Genomic DNA, 19076 nt, shown 5'->3' with positions numbered 1-19076 from the left:
AATCAATTTTGAGCAACATTGGAAAGATGATCCTAAATTAAATTCAAAATGGAATTTTAAACAATTTCCCCAAATTTCCTCCCCTTTTCAAACCGACTTTTGACAAAAATTTGACCTTGTGTTTCCTCTGTCCAATCAGATGTCTCTGTTTAAAGCGCGGGATTGGTGGTCGGCATCCCTCGGCGAAGGCGAGGAGTTTGACCAGGGGTGCATGTGCGTCGGCGATGTGGACAACAGTGCCACAGGACACGGTAACGCAATAGAACGAATGTACATTTCAGGCTGAGTCACGTCACGTCCATCCTATCAATTTTTCTGGCGTGGTCTTCTTGTGCAGACAAGGTGGTGGTGGGAAGCTACATGGGCATGCTGCGCATCTTCTCCCCTCACCCCGCCAAAGCCACCGAGGGGGTCCAAGGCGCGGCCGAGGCGCAGCTACTGGAGGTCCACCTCCAGAACGCCATCATCCAGGTGGAGCTGGGGACGTTTGTCTCGTGAGTACATTTTAGTTCTCACGCAGAGGCAAAAGAAAGTGTTGTGATGGCATGCCGGGCTGAGCTAAAACAAAAAAAGAACTTGAAATCGCAAGGTAATCGAGCAGAGAGCAGTGTCGAAATAAATTTCGCGCTGGCGAAGTGCACTCTGCATGTTCGCAATTTGATTATTTTTCCAGTGCTGTCGTATGGGTGGTGAACCTTTTGTTTTTTTTAAAGGCCAACCTCTTCGAACAAACAAGAAAAGTGATTTGCAGGAGCCTTCATTCATGAGACCGCAGCAACTTAATCCCACTCAAATTATCTTTAGCCTGATTTGCTTCTCACAAGTACACAAACGCGGATTAGCAGTAGTAGCGTGACCAAACTAAATCCGCCACAGTTGCTTTGATGAGAGACCAACGTTGGTTTATTTCGACCACATCCCTTTTTTGGGGTGCCGGGGGGGTGGGGGGGGTGCTTGGATGCGTTTGGTGTGTAAGAATATTCTGGCGTGAACCAAGACCACCAAAAAAGTCATTTTGTAGCAAGATGATCTCTTATCTCATTAAATCTTGTATTGATTTAATTATTATACATTAAAATAAATAAAAAATAAATAAAACAAACATGATCATTTTGTTGAATTATTTATAATTATATTGTGCTATCAAATAATCAGCTGATATATTTCACAAATTCGATTGACCGTAATTAACCCTCTCGTCTACTTTAAAAATCAAATGTGGCTTCAAACGGTTGCTTTTCATCCTTCCACTAGATGGCGCTGTCTCACTTGAGTCTCACTTTAATCAGTTTGCAGAAATGAAACGCGAGCATTCACGTAGAATCAAGTGAAAGAAATCTCTGCGGCGTCGCCTCCTTCCTTCCTCGCTTCCTTCCTTCCCACAACGTCGCGTCAGTGTTTGCTTTAAGCTGCGGTTCGCCAGCTCGGAATTCCTCCCGGGAATCCGGCAGGCAGTCGGGAGGCGAGGCTGGCGATATAAATACTGGCGAGCCGACCGAGGCGGTGGGCAGCTCACCAGAGATTTTTTTTTTTGCTTTCCCAGGATGAAAGAACACTTGTGGGATGGGTTTCCCCTTCCGTTGCGGTTGCCCCTTTTCTAAAGTCTGCATTTTGTTCTTGCAGGACAAAATCAACAAATATCTTGTCAGAGGCGGCGTCATGGCTGCATCGCCTACAATTCTTTGGTTAAAGCGTCAACCAAAACTGTTCTCATCCAGGAACAAGTTTACAATAGAAAATAGATCCAAAGCACTACTTTTATCCAAACAAAGCTGCTCAACTCATTTCATCCTAGTTCCTTGACACCGAGATGCCACAAAGAGGTCACAAAGAGGTCGTTTGTCTAAATGGAGCTCCTCAACTCACTTCAACTTAGATTCTAGGCAGCGAGATGCCACAAGATAGCGGCAAAGGACTGCTTTTGTCTTAATTAGGCCCCGAAAACGCACTTCGATATTGTTACGCATAGACAAAATAATGACATAGCACTACTTTTGTCTAAGTTAGATGAAGCTGAGTCGACTGAAATTCAACAGCGTGGTTGTTCTGATGATGATGATGATGTGTTTCCAGATGTTCAGATCTTCTCCACCTGGCTGTCCTTCACCCCCGGAAGCTGTCCGTCTTCTCCGTTCTGAGTAAGGTCCTCCTCCTTCTCCTCCTCCTCCTCCTTCTCATCCCATGTGTCACTTCCTATTCAAGTGGCGTTTTCTTGACGTACGTGTGTGTTCAGGCACAGCGGGCAACGTGGAGCATGGCGACCAGTACCAAATCAAACTGGTCTATGAACACAACCTTCAGAGGACCGCCTGCAACATGACATACGGAACCTTTGGAGGAGTCACGGGTAACACACACACACACACACACACACACTTTAATGATGCAGTTTCATGCCCTGGCCTTTTGGGAAAAAACAAGTCGGGGACAGCCCTGCCCGAATCCAACATGGACACGCACACTCATCCACGCATATAAATACACACTGACATTAACATTAAACAATCCCACTCACAGACACACACGTAATTGTGTGCAAATTCACTTAGACTTACACACATATACACAATCCCACCTACACGCACATACATATAATTACACACATATAATGCACATATAATATAATACATACACGCACACACTCACGCCAACACACACGCTCCCCAAAACATACACACACCTATACATAGGCATCTCACATTAGCGTATACACTTAACACACACTTAGACTGCCACACACAGACACACACACAAATGCTGCTGTCTCATGCTCTGGGCCTTTTTTTTTTCTTTTTTTTTGGAAGAAACAAGTCGGGGACAGCCCTCCACTTGTCAATCCAAGAAAAATACACACACAGACACACACTCGCGGGAATCCCCTTTAAAGTGCAGAAAATTCCAAATAAAGGCAGCTTTGTTGAGACACGCACGTGCGTAATTGTGTGTGTGTGCGTGTGCGTTTGAATATGCCAGACTGTGGCCTGGCACGATGGACTCCCCATTCACTCCCTGTTTACACGAGAGCCTTTCGCACCGCAGGAACTTTATACCGGAACTTTGAGGGAACTTTGCACATGTTTGTACTTAACTCTAAATTTAGTTCCTGGGAATTAATTCAGGGTGAATGAAGACCCTGCTTGGGGAGTTTGTAAGTGGAATTGTAATTGTGTGTGTGCGTGCGCGAGTTATTGTGTAAGTGAGTCTATGCGCATGCAACCATATGAGATGCAAAGCGCATGCACACTTAATAATAATCTTTTGAATGTTTATTATTTTCCACCACTAGAGGGCAGTGCTTGCCATTGCATAGCTATATTTCTGCTTCTGTCAGCTGGTTGTCAACCTTCTTAGAGAAACTAACACCCAAAAGTAAATTATTTTAAGCCACTGCCGCTTAAAGAAACACTTTAAATTCAATTATGATTCCATTCAAGTATATTGCGCTAAAAAAGTTCAATAAAAATTTCGTCTCCATAAAGCCAAACCCTTCCTTGGGATGAAACTGAAATGTACCTCACTTAGAGAGTCACTGGGTCAGAATGAATGAGATGCTGTTTAGTTTGGGAAATCCCTGCACCTCCCCACGCCTCACCTGGGAGGTCAGAGTTCATCTAGAGGGAGACAGAACTTGTTTTTTTCCTCCTGCACACACACGCACACACACCCCCACATACACGCGCAGAAACTTTGTGCCCGTGCTTTAACTTGACCTTAAAGCAAAACCACATCAGCACCGCGTCGTCCCAGCTATTTTAAAACCGAGGTTATTATCTTTTATTGGTGTGTAATAAGTCAGCTTGTAGTGGACGTGAGGGATTGAATAACACAGCCTTAAGCTAATAAACCAAAATAGTAGCTCACTTTTATACTTGAGCATTGTGCTCGCTGCGCACAAGACTCTCATTCATGTTGCCGTTTATTTCCGTTACTCATGGTACCTTTCGGTCTTTTCGTACTGAGGTTACAATCCGAACCGAGCTGCGTTTTCTTCACTTGTCTGGACGAACAACATGCATGTTCACTTCAGTGAAGACTGACGTGTCTGTCGGTCTCAACATAAGCGTGAAAACTTGTTTGTGTGTGTGCCTTGACGCTAACTGGCAACTAGTAAACCAAGGTTTGCCTGACTTCTCTCACCAAAAGTCGGCTTGTATAAGCATTAAGGCAAGTGTGACCAAGAGACTGTCAAGTAGAGCCACTTGGTGTGTGTGTGTGTGTACTTGTTTAAGTGTAATAAGTGTACAATTGTCTCTGTGTGTCGGAGACTGTGTGTGTGCGTGTGAGTGTTCGCATACATGACTATGTGCATGTGGTAGTCTCTGAGTGTGTGTGTGTGTGTGTGTGTGTGTGTGTGTCCTTATGGTATTGTTATTGGTCACTGTGGAACATGCTCATCACTCACACACACCCACATGCATATGCACACACGTGTTTACACAGAGGAGGCGTGTAGGAGTGTGTGGCTTTTCTTTCCGAATCTCTGCTGATGGATGGTTGGTGTGTGTTTGTGTGTGTGCTGTGTGTCAGAGCTTGAGCACGTGCAAAAGTGCGTGTGTGTGAGCACTGTAGGTGGCTGTCTCCCTGACCTCGACTTAACGGCAGTGAGAGTTTTAATAGCGCATTGAGGCCTAATTATAGTCCTCCGGTCACACCGCCGTTTTATGACGCTGTGTGTTTGCGTGCATGTGCTAAGGTGTTAATGGAGATATCAGACCGAGTTGGAGTGAGAAACACGCCTCGCTCTGCATCGCGCCGCCACCGCTGAAATGAAACAGGAGCAACATGTTTATTGCGTGTGTGTGAGGTTAAAGAGGCCACGTAAATTGTTAGCGATTAAACGGCGGAATGTGGAGGCCTCGTTCAGACTGCCAGACAAATTTCCATTTTTAGCCCGTTATGAAATCCGATTTTTGCGAGATGGATTGGAAGCACGTTCGGGAGGTCGTTTCATTTCCGATCTGGAGAGGATGCGTCTGTGACGTCGCTCTAACGCGAATCAAGAGCGCGGGACGGTTAAGAATCGAAGAAATCGCAAACGGCAGTCCCTCAATCGATATTTGACTGAACAGACGCCCGCACGATTGTATCTGAAAGCCTCAGACGAATAATGCGTGCTACTGGTATCGTGAAATCTGCCTGGCAACACGAGCTAGCTGAATTCTAATTGGATAAAAACGCTCACCTAAAAGTAAAACACTAGGATAAAATCTGACTTCCTTGTGAAGAATATTATCATGATTTTTTTGATTATGTTGGGCCAGCAGAGAAGGCCTTGACCGCCCGCCACTGCATGTGTCATCTAATATGTAAAAAAACAAAACAAATGTAATTAAAATGATAGCATAAATTCTGGTGTCTTTCGTGTTGTGGTCAGGTCACCACTCGCTTTGCATCCAGTCCATGGACGGCATGCTGATGTTCTTCGAGCAGGACAGCTACTCCTTCGGAAGGTTCCTGCCGGGCTTCCTGCTTCCGGGCCCGCTGGCCTACAACCCGCGGACGGACAGCTTCCTCACCGTGTCCTCGGCTCGCCAGCTGGAGAGCTACAAGTAGGTTTCGCCATGACTGCGTGGACGCGAACGTCCTGCGAGTGGAAAAGAAAATGTGACAAAATGTGCTCGGGAACTCTTTGTGTTGTCGTTTTTGAAAGTGCGCACGATGACCAAGGTGCGCGTTGTCAGACGGTCTGCAGTGTGTGTGTGTCTGTTGGCCTCGTGTAAAGTTTAAGCAAACATTTTTGTGTCGTTGTACTCTCACTGAAAGATGATCTCGCTGGAAACACGACACACACACACACACACACACACACACACACACGCACACTCCTGCATCTCAACTCTGGTGCCAACACTCACACATACACACCAACGTCTTTTACGAGAGTGCTTGCAAGTTGTCCACAGGTGTAAAAGTGAGAGCCAGATCGGGCCGCTCCATCATATTATGATGTCGCTTGCCAAAGCGAAGCAAGAGATGTCAATCACAAGGGCGGAAAAAATATGATGATTGATTTGATTTGTGTTCTAATTTCCCACTCATTTATTTTTCACCATATGGAAAGCAATTTTTTTTTTTACAGCTCCAGCTGTTGTGAAATGCGCTCTATAAATAAAGTTATATTGTATTGAAACTCAAAGCTTGAGCCCACGCCCACTAACGCTAATATGCTTCTTCTTGAACTATGCCACCATTTGGCTTTTTCCTTCGCCTTCAATGTGACCTTTCGGCAATCTGAAGGCGGCAGGCATGTGCATGTGAATTTTTTATTTTATTTTTTTTTTCCCTCCTCAGTACGTCATGACTGTACAATGTGTTAAGCAACAGTTTACGTCTTTATTTTCTTCCTGCTGCGTCCATCAAAACTGCTCTCTCGTCGTTTATTTCTGATCATTCTCTCTCGACGGGTCATGCCGCTCCAAACTGAGTCCAATGATGTTCGGTTCCCGCGTCTCTCCACTTCGGGAATAACGACCCCAATCGTTTTCGCCGGTGCTTTTGGACGCAATTTCAGCCTGTTGCAATCTTGCCCCGTGTCATCTTTCTGACGCCTCCTTCATTCTCTCCCATTGCGATGTCCACATTGGAAGGGAAGAAATTGATTCCTTGAGCAGGTGTGCTTTATTCTCATGACCAATTGAGATCAGAAGTCCTGGCGTTGGTTTTGATTGCGCGCAGCTGTGCGCCACATGGGAACATCCAAACTGTGGAATCCAAATTTCTTTTGGAGCGCATGAGATACTTGTTGCACTCCATAAAATGCACGATTTATTGATTTATTTTAAAGCGTCATCATTTCTGTTGCGCCTCCCCTCAAATGAGAACACGCGCGACAAAAAAATGCATGCTTGCTGAATTTTTCTAACATTTCAGTAGCACTTCCCAACGCCATCACAGCGCCGACAAAATCCTTTTAAGTGTCTGAGGCAAACGGTTGCCGTCAGCGGTTTTCCGGGAAACGTTCTCACTCCACATCTGCGAGCGCTCGTCGGGCTCCCCTCGCTGATCCGCTCGGGCTTTCCGCCTAACTTTAAACAGCCCTGACGTTGGCGCTAATAGAGCGGGACACACCGGGACCGCATAAAATGTGTGGGCCGGGTGTCGGTCAGACCTGGCGGAGACCGTTCGCAGCTGTTGAGTCATAAAAATACTTTCAGGTGGCGAAACAAAGAAAAGATACAGTCAATTGTCCCGGAGGAAATAATGTCAATTGAATTCAGATGTTCTGAGGCCCAACTGTCGCTGTCCAGAAAACAGTTTTTTTTTTACTGGATTGAACCGTCAATTTTATAAGCAATATTTTCATATTCGTAAGTCTTATGCAAAGAAGTTCGTCGTAAATCTAAGAAATGGAGCGTGGCCCTCCCAAAGTCTGTTGCTTCCTCGAGGAGAAAAAGCAAACAGGCATCTTACTGCTGATTGGCTGCTCCCCACTGCACAAGGAACCAATCAGATGGTGCTGTGGGCGGGACAATCTGCTTCTGCGGGCAGGGCCACCAGCACAGCAGAGAGCGAGAAAAGTGTGTAACAGCGAGCCAAAATGAACCAGCTTTTAATTTATCAGCCTTGCTGATAATCGGGTCGGGCCGGGTCACGCGGCGTTGGTCCAGCGGTTTAAGGAGGACACATTCTTGCCAGTGCGCCGTGAACTGCCCGCTTTTCCCTGGAATGTTCCACGTAGCCAAGACGCCAACATCAATGCGCTTCCGGTCGCATTCCCAACGTTGAACATCCGCTCTGCTCCTCAGGTACGAGACTCTGGCCGTGGCCACGGAGGCTGAAAGCCGCCAGGACCCCGACCAGCCCCTCAAGACCGGTGGCAAGAGACTGACTGTGAGTCCTCACCCCCTAGTTAACCCCTCGCCGACCCCCACCGTGATGTCACTCGTTCCCGAGGCGCCCGTTAACGCTAACGAGCCCAATTTGCAAGAATGAAACTCATTGACACGACGCGTTCAACACATCTGGCCTCTTTTTCGTTGTACTTGGCACGGAGGCTCTCACTTGCACTCGGCTGCCCTCCCGTTAGCATCCGCGGAAAGCCTTAGGTAGCGTGCTGGTAACCATGACAACAGACACTGATCGAAAGCACCACGTCAGGAGTATGGCGGAGTTTATGTGACCGCTAAAAATGTCAACATGCTGCAAAAGAGTTGGCAAAGAGTTGACTGAGTGGAGGAATGGCGCATGAATGGACGTACGCAATGTCCTTCACGTGACTAAAATGAAAATATTTCAAAGCAAAATAAATGCGCAACAAGTCGCTTTTGGCCCGTTGGATTTGATCTTTTGTGTTTTCCCCGCAGCCCGACTGGACGTTGGTTCTGGGCGAGCAGGCCCTGGACATCTGCGTGCCCACCTTCTCGCACTCGTCGTCCTCCATCTTGGTCCTGGGCGAGCGCGACTTCTACTGCCTGCGTGACAACGGACAGATCTACTTCATGAAGAAGTTGGAGTTCAACCCCAGCTGCTTCCTGCCGTACGCCTCGCGTGAGTCAAACACTCGTGACTGATGGCGGAGTCGGTGAGCGGATGGATGGGTGGACAAATGAAATTCGGATAAAATGATGAATGCGTGGGGTCGTGGATGAATAGTGAATGGATTGGACTAATGGATGGCCACCAACACGCGCACACACAACCATAAGCGCTGTCATTTTGACCCACCTCCTCGCTGACCGCCATATTTGACCCGCTGGGGTGTTTGCTTTGCGTGTGGCCGTCACCTCAGATCTTTCCTGGTGGTAGCCGCACCGCTCCTGGAATGGGCGCACGTGCGTATGTGCGTATATATGTGTGTGTGTGTGTGTGTGTGTGTGTGTGTAACGCAAGTCTAGTATTTATAGCTCACGTTTCAAGGGAAAGTATGTGTGTGTTCATATGTATTTCTGCGTGTTTAAAGCGCAGCTTCCTGCTGAATTGTGATGATGTCATCACTCGGGTTATTTCTCCACTTTGTGGCTGCAAAGTTTATCACGTGTCTTTTCCAGCCCTAAAAATAAAAGCTCGTTTTGATATTATACTCGCTGGGTGGCGGAAGCAAAGCCTGAGCACACACAGAACATTAGCACACACACACACGCACACACACACAAGGTTTTTCTCATTTTGTCATTTTGGGTTTTCCAAACCATGAACCAAAAAACTTTTTTCCCCCCCTTTTCTGTGGTTGTGTAGCACCAAATTAGCTCCAATTTAATGAAAAGACCAAGCTTTACAGTATGTAATCCCCCCCCAAAAAAATAATAACCACAAGGTGACCTTTAGTGTCGTATCTGACATTCTTCCCGTCCCCTTAAAAACAAAAAACTAATTAAAAGCACTTTTACGATGATTACAACCTGCCGTAATACATATTTTGTTCTCGTTTTCCACTTAGTGACCGATGGCACCACCAACCTGTTGCTAGGCAACCACACCAACATGCTGCTGGTGTACCAGGATGTCACGCTCAAGTGGGCTGCCCAGCTCGCTTTCGTGCCCGTGGCGCTTCGCGTCGCCAACTTCCCGTGAGTGATGACGTGCAATCAGATTCGCACGCACACACACACATGCTGGAATCGTTGTCTTTTATCAGCTTCCTGACTCGTAAATCGCCTTTTTGGGGCCTTCAACATGCCGGAAAACTCGCAAATGCATGTATCCTGCAGAAAATGAATTGAATTTTAGCCGTCTCAAGCATGAGCCCCTCACACTGGCTGTGTAGCGTTCCGTGGAAAGCTAATTAATTGCTGATTACCAAACTGTGTCGTCCCAAATTGTGGTTTCAGTCGGGTTCTCTGGTGTCTTCTCTCACGTTCAACATCAACAGTGGTGGGTGGGAACATCCCACTGTGGGCAAACTCTGTTTGCATGCGTGTCTTTGTTTTGAGTGCTCGAGTGTGTTTCCGTCACACTCAATCGCGTGCGTGAGTGTGTTTCCGCGGCAGTTAAAGTGGAAGTTTTAATGCTGGCGATTTCCACCCAGGCAGGTGTGGAGCCTCGACCTGAACTCCGACACACTACTGCCTCGTGTGTGTGTGTGTGTGTACGTACGTTGGGTGTGTGCGCGCGTGTGTTACCGCCTCGCTGGCCGGGAAGTACGACACATCTGCAACCAGTTAACGCGCACTCACTCACGCTGTTAAAACACATTATTGCATCACTCAGCATTTCCTGCTTCTCTCTTTTCCCATTTTTGTTCTGTCAGGAAATCTTTACGTAAATTTGATGTATTGTCCATGAAAAAAAAAAAAAAAAAGAGAGAGGAAGTGGGACACACAGAAATACAAGAATTTAGAATAATAGCATTCCGGTATCGTATCGCAAATTAAAACATGAAAATAATATATCAAATGAGTTACTGTACTTCTTGATATAAAGTCACGAAAGATGTCAATTAAGATTTGTGAGAGTGAGAGAGAGAGAGAGAATCACTACGTTTCGATTAATTTCGCCTCCATTCGTTACAATATATATATATATATATTTTTTTTTTGTGGTGTGTTTTCAGGGATCTAAAGGGCGCCGTGGTGAGCCTGAGCTGGGACGGCCACCTGCTGTGCTCCTACATGGGCACCGACCCGTCCTTCTTCTCCACGCCCAAAGTGGACGCCCGCGAGGTGGACTACGAGCAGGCGGACGCCGAGATGAAGAGGCTGCACAAGTTCATCAGGGAGGCCAGCAGTACTCAGGGTACATTTGGCCTTTCTTCTTGCTTGCTTAGGGACCTTCTCTGCCTTTTTTAAATGTCTTTTTCTTCAACTAGGCTTCATGTCCGCCAGTAGAGCTCGGTGCTACTTGGTGTATTGTGACACAACATGAAACGACATTGCAGTTGTACGACTCGAAATTCAGACTTTCCGAAAATATTATGCGTATTTTTCACTGTGTCCTGTGTCGGATGTCACGACATTGAGTATTAATTGGCATGAAGATGAGATAAAAATGAATTGTGTTTCAGACATTCTGCCTAAAGGTGAAAGTGGGGAGGACTTGACGGTGACGGCGTGCGTGGCTCCTGACATGGACATCCCGTCGGTACGCACACACACACACATAGTGTCTCGCAAAAGTCAGTATACTACACTCCTCAGCGTTTTTTTGTATTTTCCGGTTGTCTCAAGGTCTCAATAATAAAATATTTGATCTTTGCTGCGATACAGCCCAGCTCGGATACGCTCATTTTGTTTTTTTTTTCTGGTTGCACAGCGAGCTCTGATCCAAGACATGGACGGCTTTCCCGTCCCTTCGGTGAGCGTAAAGGTGAGTTCAAAATCACACCCGAACGCGTTTTTATTGCTTTTCTTCATCCTCGCTCACGTCCTCCTCGAAAATGCGTGCAGGTGACCGTGAAGGCCGGCGGCGCGTTGGCCTCGTCCAAGCTGACCGTTGGCGTCCAGCCTCCGCTTGCCGTCACCCGGGACCAGTTTGTCCTCGAACCTTTAGGTCAGTCTGTGTGCGTGTACACAACATGTTGGACAACGCGTCTTCTGGCTGCGGCCGAGCTGGAACACTCGTGACAAATTGTTTGCAGATTGTTTTTAATCCTTTGGGTGCACAAATTTGTACTCTTGTGGATGCGTACATGTGAAAGTACTTGTGTTTCACGACAATGGAGGGATGAAAAAAAAAAAAAGGCTTCAAGCAGCTGCGATAATGCGAACGCTTCCATCATTCCCAGCCGCAGTTTCCTCATTTCCATGTTTTCAAAAAGTGCAGCCTAGATAGATAGATGAAAAGATTCATCCCATGAGGGGAATTAAATTGTCACAGCAGCAATATTTAAACAACCAATGTGGGAGTCAAGACTCCGAAACATGTGAAACTAATTTGGCTCCCACAAAGTAAAAACATACAAGGCAGGAATTTAAAGACATTTAAATCTTTTCAAAAAAAAAAAAAAAAAAAAAATCCTCTCCTTCTGTCTTCTCAAATTATATCCAAACGGGAGTCTTAAGTTGTCCTCCAAAGCTTGGTGATGAAATTTCTTCGTGTATCTTGTAATAACTTCACTCATACTGTAACAGATGAAAAAAGTCTTGGCAAATCATTTTAAGACAAGAGTGGCAACCCTGTTCTGCTGTTTGTGCCCTGGCCACTCGGGGGCAGTATAATACAACAGTCGCCGCAGTAATTAGCCTTCTTTGCTGAGGATAAAGAATATATCATCAGGTTTTGTTTCTCCGCAATTTGCACCAGAGCTCGGCCCCGATCTCCATCTGTCCCATTAGTAGAACGACTTTTTGTATCCTCCCGCTACTCGTGCCATTTTCGGCCTTCTAGTCCAACCTTGGATTGATGAAAAGTGGTTTGAGCGTTTACTTGTCAACGCATATCACCACCGCGTTGGTGCCTTGCGTACTTGCGATTTTTCTGCTGGAACCAATTTTTGTGACAAATACAAACGAAAGCACAAAAACATTCACAGCTGCGGGGGGCTTTTGATGCGACGGTAACAAAAGTCGCTCCTTTCGACTTGGATGGCGTCTGGCTGCCACCAACTTCTCACATGTGTGCACGCCGATGCACAGATCGACTCACACGCGAATCGAATGTCGTATTTCTTCTGGAAATGACAAAACAGACAACAATAAATGTGTGTGTGTGTGTGTGTGTGACACTGTTTGTGTGACTATGTCCAACTGTGGGTGGTGAGGGGGGGCGGAGTTTTATGGATTGAGGTAGCGCCTTTTGACTTTTTATGATTTGACTTTTTATTCGTCTCAGATGGCGACTCGATTCGCGGCTCACCACACACACACTGCCTCCTTTGTTTTCCCTCGTCTCCGTGTCCGTTCTCGTTTGTTGAATTTCCTTCTTGTCTTCTTTCACATCACTCCCGTTCGTCGTTGTCGTCCTACTTCCCCGCGAGGCCGCGGTCGTTGATCGTCATGTTCACGCGCACGTCTAAAATCGCGATTCGGGGAGGAAGCGGTGCTTTCGTTTGGGCTCAGAATTCAAAGGTGAGGTTGCGTCGGCAGATGGCGCAATGCAACGATCAAAGGTTAGAGGTTAAGGAGCTTATTAGGGCTTAATTGGTTTGGGTTGCAAAAGTTGCCAGGTCGATTGCTGTTTTTTTTTTTTTTCCAAACAATAAAAAAAATAAAATTATAGTTCAGTCCCTGACAATCATGTCAATCGCAAGTGGAGTCACCCAAAAAAACAAAGTCTCTCGGCACCGTGCCCGAAAAGACACAGGAAGTCTGCCATTTTGGTTTGACGTCCATTTTAGCATTGCGCAAACAAAAAGATTCCTTGTCGTTAAATTTTAACTTTGCATTTTTCCAAAACATCGCGTCGGAAGCCAATTTCACTTGCGACCGGAAAAATCGTAGCCACCGAATTTCAAGCATGAGTGTTGCCAACGTTCAAAGCTTTTTGTTTATGCATTAATATTTGGAACGCGCATGTGGTCAAAGTTTTGCCATGAAAAAAAAAAAAGAAAAGTTGTGACGTGAGGGCTCGTGTTCTTGCTCCCAAAAATGCGTACGCGGCCTTTCACTCGGTTGGAACAGATGTATTTAGTCATTTTAAACCTACCTAAAATAAACTTTACACACACACAAAGTTGCCACTTATCACCTTTTCCCTCTCTTGACAAGAATCTGCAGCCCTCTTGAACTTTCACCTTTACCAAACAACCAGGAGTCACTTTAAACATCATTGTATTTGTTTTTTTTAATTCATATCATTTTCACTTTCATCAAAAAGCAAGTTTGTTCATTTTCAAAATGCTTTGTCTGAGTTTGATTTTATTAGTTTTAGTTTTTCTGAATTTGGCATATTTTGGGAGTGCAAGATTGGAGGGGGAGGGGATCTCTATTTTTGTCTGAATGGCGCTTCCCGGCTTTTGCCCTTCAACTTTGTCATTCTAAAAACAACGTAAAAGTGCCTGCTGAATTGTTTTTTTGCGTGATGAAGAACGTCAAAGTGGCCTTGAATCTTGTTATTCCTCAGAGGAAAAAGTTGGGACACCCCTGCCTTGGAGCAACCAGGAGGCAGGAATGCGGCAAAGACAAAGTCTGTCATGATCATGTGACACAAGGTTAAGCAAACAGAGCCGAGGAGGCGACGAGGACACAATTGAGGAGGTCAAGGAGGCGAGGCGCGCTCCGGTGGGCACCTTTGTGCCGACTTTGTTTATCCTGTTGTCGCCGTCAATGGCTTAATGGTCCTGAGAGCCCAGCGGCCGGACCACACGGACCTGCGGGGGTCACGCGGACCGCCACCCGACCTGTCCAGATGTGGCCCCGGTGGACGATGGGGAAGTGAAGCGAGTTGAGAGAGACGAGGATGACTTTTTTTTTTTTGTTGCTCCTAATGGGCCTGGGAACACTTAAAGCCGTCCGAGCCGTTTGACCCGCGGGGCGCCGAGGTTAAAAGCCTCCCGCTGAAAGACGGAATGCCAGGCAGGCCGCGGCCAGCGAGGAGGTCAGTGCGCCCAAAAAGGATGAAGCCAGAGGAGAAAGTTGAACTGCGGAAGCCTCAGCGGAGACGCTTAAGCGCGAATTTCTTGCGACTCCAAAATATTCCCCAAAAGTTCCACTTTCCTTAAAGTCGTGTTTGCGAAGGTTAAGTAAAAGCAGAGCAGGAATGTCACTGAAGAATCCCAATTTTGTGATTTGTGTGTCAACACACACACACGCACACACACGTCTCGCTTGTATTTATTATTTGCACATGCACAAGCAGCACACACTTCAACGTAGAGACACACATGTTGCGGTTGATCTTGGCGCAAAGCGCTCCGGCTTAACCTCAGGCAAATTGTAAACGAGAGGAGAGAAGGAAAAAGTAAGGAGGTGGTGAGTGTTGAGTGAAAAGACATTTGAGGAAGCTAAAAGGTGCAGTCAAATGGGGGGGGGGGGGGGGGAGGAGACTTCAAATTGACACCCGAAATCTTAATCGTGTTTGTTATCCTGACCGTGTTGTTGTTCTTTTCTCAGGAGTTGGCTCGTCCACCGCCGTCGTCTTCTCGGCCTTCCTCAATGGCCGCTACCCGCCGGCCGACCTGTGCGGAGACCTCACCCTGTCCTACAGCTCACCCGCAGGTACGAAAATGGCCGCCCCAAAAAGTTTGTTTCAACCTTGTTTTTAGAGTTGGTTTCACCCAAATCATCGATTTTGGACCGAAAAGACGTTTTTTGGGGTGAAGCGTTACAAACTATTGGCAGGCTATTCAGTCGTCGTCGTCGTCGTCGTATTAAGTAGCGTGTGTGCATGTGTATGGACTTGGACATGACGTCAACTCTAATATTTGAAATTCTAAATTTAAATAATTTGTCATGTTTTCTCTCTTTTTTTCGACAGTCTTAGTTGTAGATTTCACGTGGCAAACCCTTTTGCTCCATCAAAAATTGTTTGTAATCATCAAATTTGCTTGTAGGCTTCCGTGTTCTTTTGATGCATTTTCATATTTTAACTTTAACCAGAGCTGGCCAAGATTTTTTCTTAGCCCATTCCCATTTAAAAATAAATAAATAAATAAATAACATTTCTGTCACTTGTGCTCAAAGAGTTCAAATATGATTATTTTCCACAATGCTTGGCGCAAAAATAGAACAAGGCAAAAGGGCCTTAAAATGAAATTTTGCCGTTATCCGATTTGCGATTTTATCAATTTTCGCCTCCTCCCCGCAAATCCAAATGACGTTGAAATGACAAGTTGTGCTCTTTCTCCTGATTCCTGAACACTTTCAACAACGAGCAAGACATGCTTGCGCGTGTGGTCCGCCGTGTTTCCAGTACATCACGCACAAATATAGTTTTTTTCCTGGTCATGTGTGGCTTCGCTCACGTTTTGAAGAACTGGTGAAGATGTAAAAAAAAAAAAATCCGTATGTGTGTAGCCGGCTGTAGTTAGAACAATGTCCCCTTCCATCCGTTCTTTTTCCCGGCAGCACTGCTGGAAGATTTGACTTTTCCCTTACTGCAAAGTTACAAGCTGCCTTTATTCCAAAATGTCACCGACTTCATTATTGCTCCAAATAGTCCGAATAATCGCCATCAAAATGTAGTTTATTTAAAAAAAAACAAAAAAAAACGGTGGAACACTTTCCCCCCACCCTAAATCGCTTTCACGTCTGGGAATGCTGCAACATGGCTTTATTGTGAGGCTAAAAATAGAAGTCGAGCGGTCAGGAGAGTTTTTTTGTGCTGCTGACGTCACCTGGGTGAAGGAACCAGTGAGCATCACATGACCTGAACACGGACGGATACAGCGGACCACTGCCTGCTCGCAGTTTGGCACTCGCAATTTATTTATCTTTACATTTTTTGTATTTTTTTGGGGGGGGTGGGGGGTTGATTTAAAAAAAAAAAAAAGAAAGAGTGGTTTCGGACCTAGGTCTGATCTCATGCAATGTCGCCATCTACAGGAATACAGGAGTCATTAAAGTTGGAATTTCAAAACCCTCTTCCGTGACAAAAAAATGACTTGACGAGTGTATTCCGTGCATAAATGTTGACCTTTCACCCAGAATTCTTCTTCTCTACTGAACAATTTTCAGATGAAAAGACGTCGATTCGTCTCTTCCCAAAAGTCAGAGCTCCATCGAAATTATGCATAGGTGTGAATATGAATGAGAATGCTTGTCTGTCCATGTGACCATTTCAGGGTGGACCCCATTTTTCTCGCGACGTGTGTGCGTGCGCGTGCAATCACGTGCACTTTGCGGAGCGTGGGAACGAGGGCGAGCGAAACGCGTCCGAGTGGAACATCTGCCTCTTTTGTGATCTAATGGCTTCTCATGTCTTCTCCTTCTTCCTCCCCGCAGAGTTCAACCCCAAAGGTATGTGCACGTTCACGTGCATAGAGTAGAGGCTGTAGACACACGAGCACACACGCACGCGCGCACGCACAGACTGTACAGATACACACACACATGCAGTACTGTGCTGTATAAACAGGAAAAAAGCCTAGCCTGCCGTTTATGTTTCTGAAACGTGATCCTTGCGAGGAGTCCATGCGCACACACGCACGCACACACACTCTTGGCTTGATGAATATTTTCTTTTTATACCTCATGCAAGAGTTCTGCGACACCCGCGCACAAGCGCGCACGCACACCTCTTCGCTTTATAAGCCGAAATATTTTCTTTTTTTATCCTTCAGACGATATTTGTCGAGACGTTTCCTTTTTATTCTTCATTGACGATTTCATGTGAAAAACGCACACCTCGCTTAAAGCTGACAAATATTTTCAAGATTTCTTACCACATGCAGATAAGACACATACACACACGCCTCCACGTTTTATGAATGTCAATATTTTCTTTTTCGCCCTTTTATACGAGATTTCTTGCGACATGCGCACACCTACGCACGCGCACGTGCAGTAGTGTTCCCGCTCGTCGGCCTGTGTTTGTTTTAGTCGTCTGACTTTGTGAGCTTTGATACAAAATAGGATGTGCCGTGATCTAGAGTGTGGCCTTTGAGGCCCACGATAGGTGTTCACACACACACACACACACACACACACACACACACACCCACACACTGCTCTTCTGTGGGGCCGAGTACGACCTGGGGAACAATAATTTTTTCTGCCGTACTACAATAAAGTGTAATTGCACCTCCACTCCACTAGTTGGCAGTGGCGCTCTCATTGCCCATCGTGTGCCGCGAGTATTAACTCTACGGTGTAAGTTTGTTTTATAACAAATATGCTTTTATTTGTAGTTGCGGCGGAGAGTGGGGGGGGGGCGAATTGCACTGCGCTAATCAGAAGTTTACATTGTTAAGAAAATTCAAGGCAGCTCAGCTTGACTTTTGGTGTTGATATGACCATGTTTCATGCCGTGTAGTCCCACCATGGCGGGATTTTTTTGCAACATTTACTTGGTTGGTCTCAATTCAGGATTGCTGGATAAGCAAGCGTTCCAGACGTGCAACTATTTGTATAGATGTTAAAAAGTGCCACTTTTGGAAGCCCTGTCCCAATATTTGGGACGATACATCTTCATGGCTGCACTTTTAATCTCACAGTTTCTCCTCTGCTCTGCTTTTCCTCCACCCAAGATGGAGTTTCCACTTTTTTTTTCTTACCCAAGAAGCGCTTGTCACCGGAAACCCAAAGATTCTTTGCTTTGGCTCGAAACAGCGGCCTTCACGCTGAGGGCACCTGCTGGCGGGGCGGAGGCGACGGGGAACGAGGGGGCGGGGGCGGCAGTCGCTGGGCGGAATGTGGCGAAAACATCCAGCGGGCACCAGACAGTAGCCGAGAGGGGATCTTTTTTTTCGCGGCTGCAGTTTGCCTTAGCTGCCTTTTGTGCATTCAAAACTAACTAAAGAATTATTAGTGTGTGTGCGTGCGTGTGTGTGTGTGAGAGAGAGAGAGAACGTGATTTCGTGTGTGTGCGCACGCATGTGAGTGTCAGAGCGTGTGATTGGAAGCGCGAGTGAGTATTTGCATGTGTGCACGTATGTGTGAGTGTAAGAGAGCTCCTGTGAGTGTGCGTGTAATAGTGCATGTAAAAGTGTGCGTTTTATTGAGTCAGAATGAAAGTGTGAGTCTGTGTGAGCGAGAGAATGTGTGTGTGTGTGGAAGAAAGTTTGAGATGTGGGAAAATGTGAACGTGAGAGAGACAGCTCGTGTGTGAATTTGTGAGAGAGTGAGTTTTTGTGTTGATGAGTGTGTGTGAGCGTGTGTGTACCTGAATAAGGTTCTGTGCAAGTGTTTGTGAATGTATGAGATTGCGAGTACGTGTGAGCGCTATAAGCAATAAACATTCCGATATGAAGCACACGGCGGCTGTCGTTCTCTTCCGTGAATTCTTCTTTTATTTCCTCGGCTTGTTCTCGTTTTTCTGCGCAGTCCAGCGACATTGTTACGTTTGGCCGCTCACTCTGGTTTCCCCCCTCTTCAAACAACTTCACTTTCGGACCGGGTTTCCGGTCGGGTTCTCGCCGAGCCGTGTGACTCTCTCCTTAAAAAAAAAAAAAAAATGTCCGTTGTAATTTACAACTTTTAAGGGAAGGAAAAGCCCTCATGTGTAGCGTTTTATCTATGCTAATTTGTGTTAGCCTGTCAATGACGTTTCACATTATATGTTAGCATGAAGCTAACAGACTGTCCTTCAACCAAAAGCTATTTATG

At 46.1% G+C, this 19076-nt stretch overlaps 1 protein-coding gene across 4 annotated transcripts in view; it reads left to right on the top strand.

The window, feature by feature from the left end:
* Window positions 1-19076, top strand: part of bbs9 (Bardet-Biedl syndrome 9) — a 69809-nt gene that overhangs the window by 1336 nt on the left and 49397 nt on the right. For 2 of the 4 annotated variants that reach the window (XM_088307536.1, XM_088307539.1), the window contains exons 2-15: window positions 140-251; window positions 338-494; window positions 2074-2138; window positions 2234-2347; window positions 5375-5549; window positions 7746-7830; window positions 8304-8487; window positions 9377-9506; window positions 10490-10671; window positions 10940-11016; window positions 11188-11241; window positions 11322-11424; window positions 14925-15029; window positions 16755-16769. In XM_088307536.1, the coding sequence (XP_088163662.1) occupies window positions 140-251; window positions 338-494; window positions 2074-2138; window positions 2234-2347; window positions 5375-5549; window positions 7746-7830; window positions 8304-8487; window positions 9377-9506; window positions 10490-10671; window positions 10940-11016; window positions 11188-11241; window positions 11322-11424; window positions 14925-15029; window positions 16755-16769 (1558 nt within the window). Of the gene's footprint in view, window positions 1-139; window positions 252-337; window positions 495-2073; window positions 2139-2233; window positions 2348-4679; window positions 4796-5374; window positions 5550-7745; window positions 7831-8303; window positions 8488-9376; window positions 9507-10489; window positions 10672-10939; window positions 11017-11187; window positions 11242-11321; window positions 11425-14924; window positions 15030-16754; window positions 16770-19076 lie in introns of those variants that run through there. The other 2 variants (XM_088307537.1, XM_088307538.1) reach the window with 2 other exon arrangements.

Source organism: Idiotropiscis lumnitzeri, chromosome 10 (assembly GCF_059441095.1).
Source record: "Idiotropiscis lumnitzeri isolate Australia: NSW breed Sydney's pygmy pipehorse chromosome 10, RoL_Ilum_1.0, whole genome shotgun sequence".
In the NCBI taxonomy this organism is placed as follows: Eukaryota; Metazoa; Chordata; class Actinopteri; order Syngnathiformes; family Syngnathidae; genus Idiotropiscis; species Idiotropiscis lumnitzeri.
The sequence above is the reverse complement of the archived record's forward strand: the minus strand, read 5'-3'. Positions and strand labels throughout refer to the sequence as shown.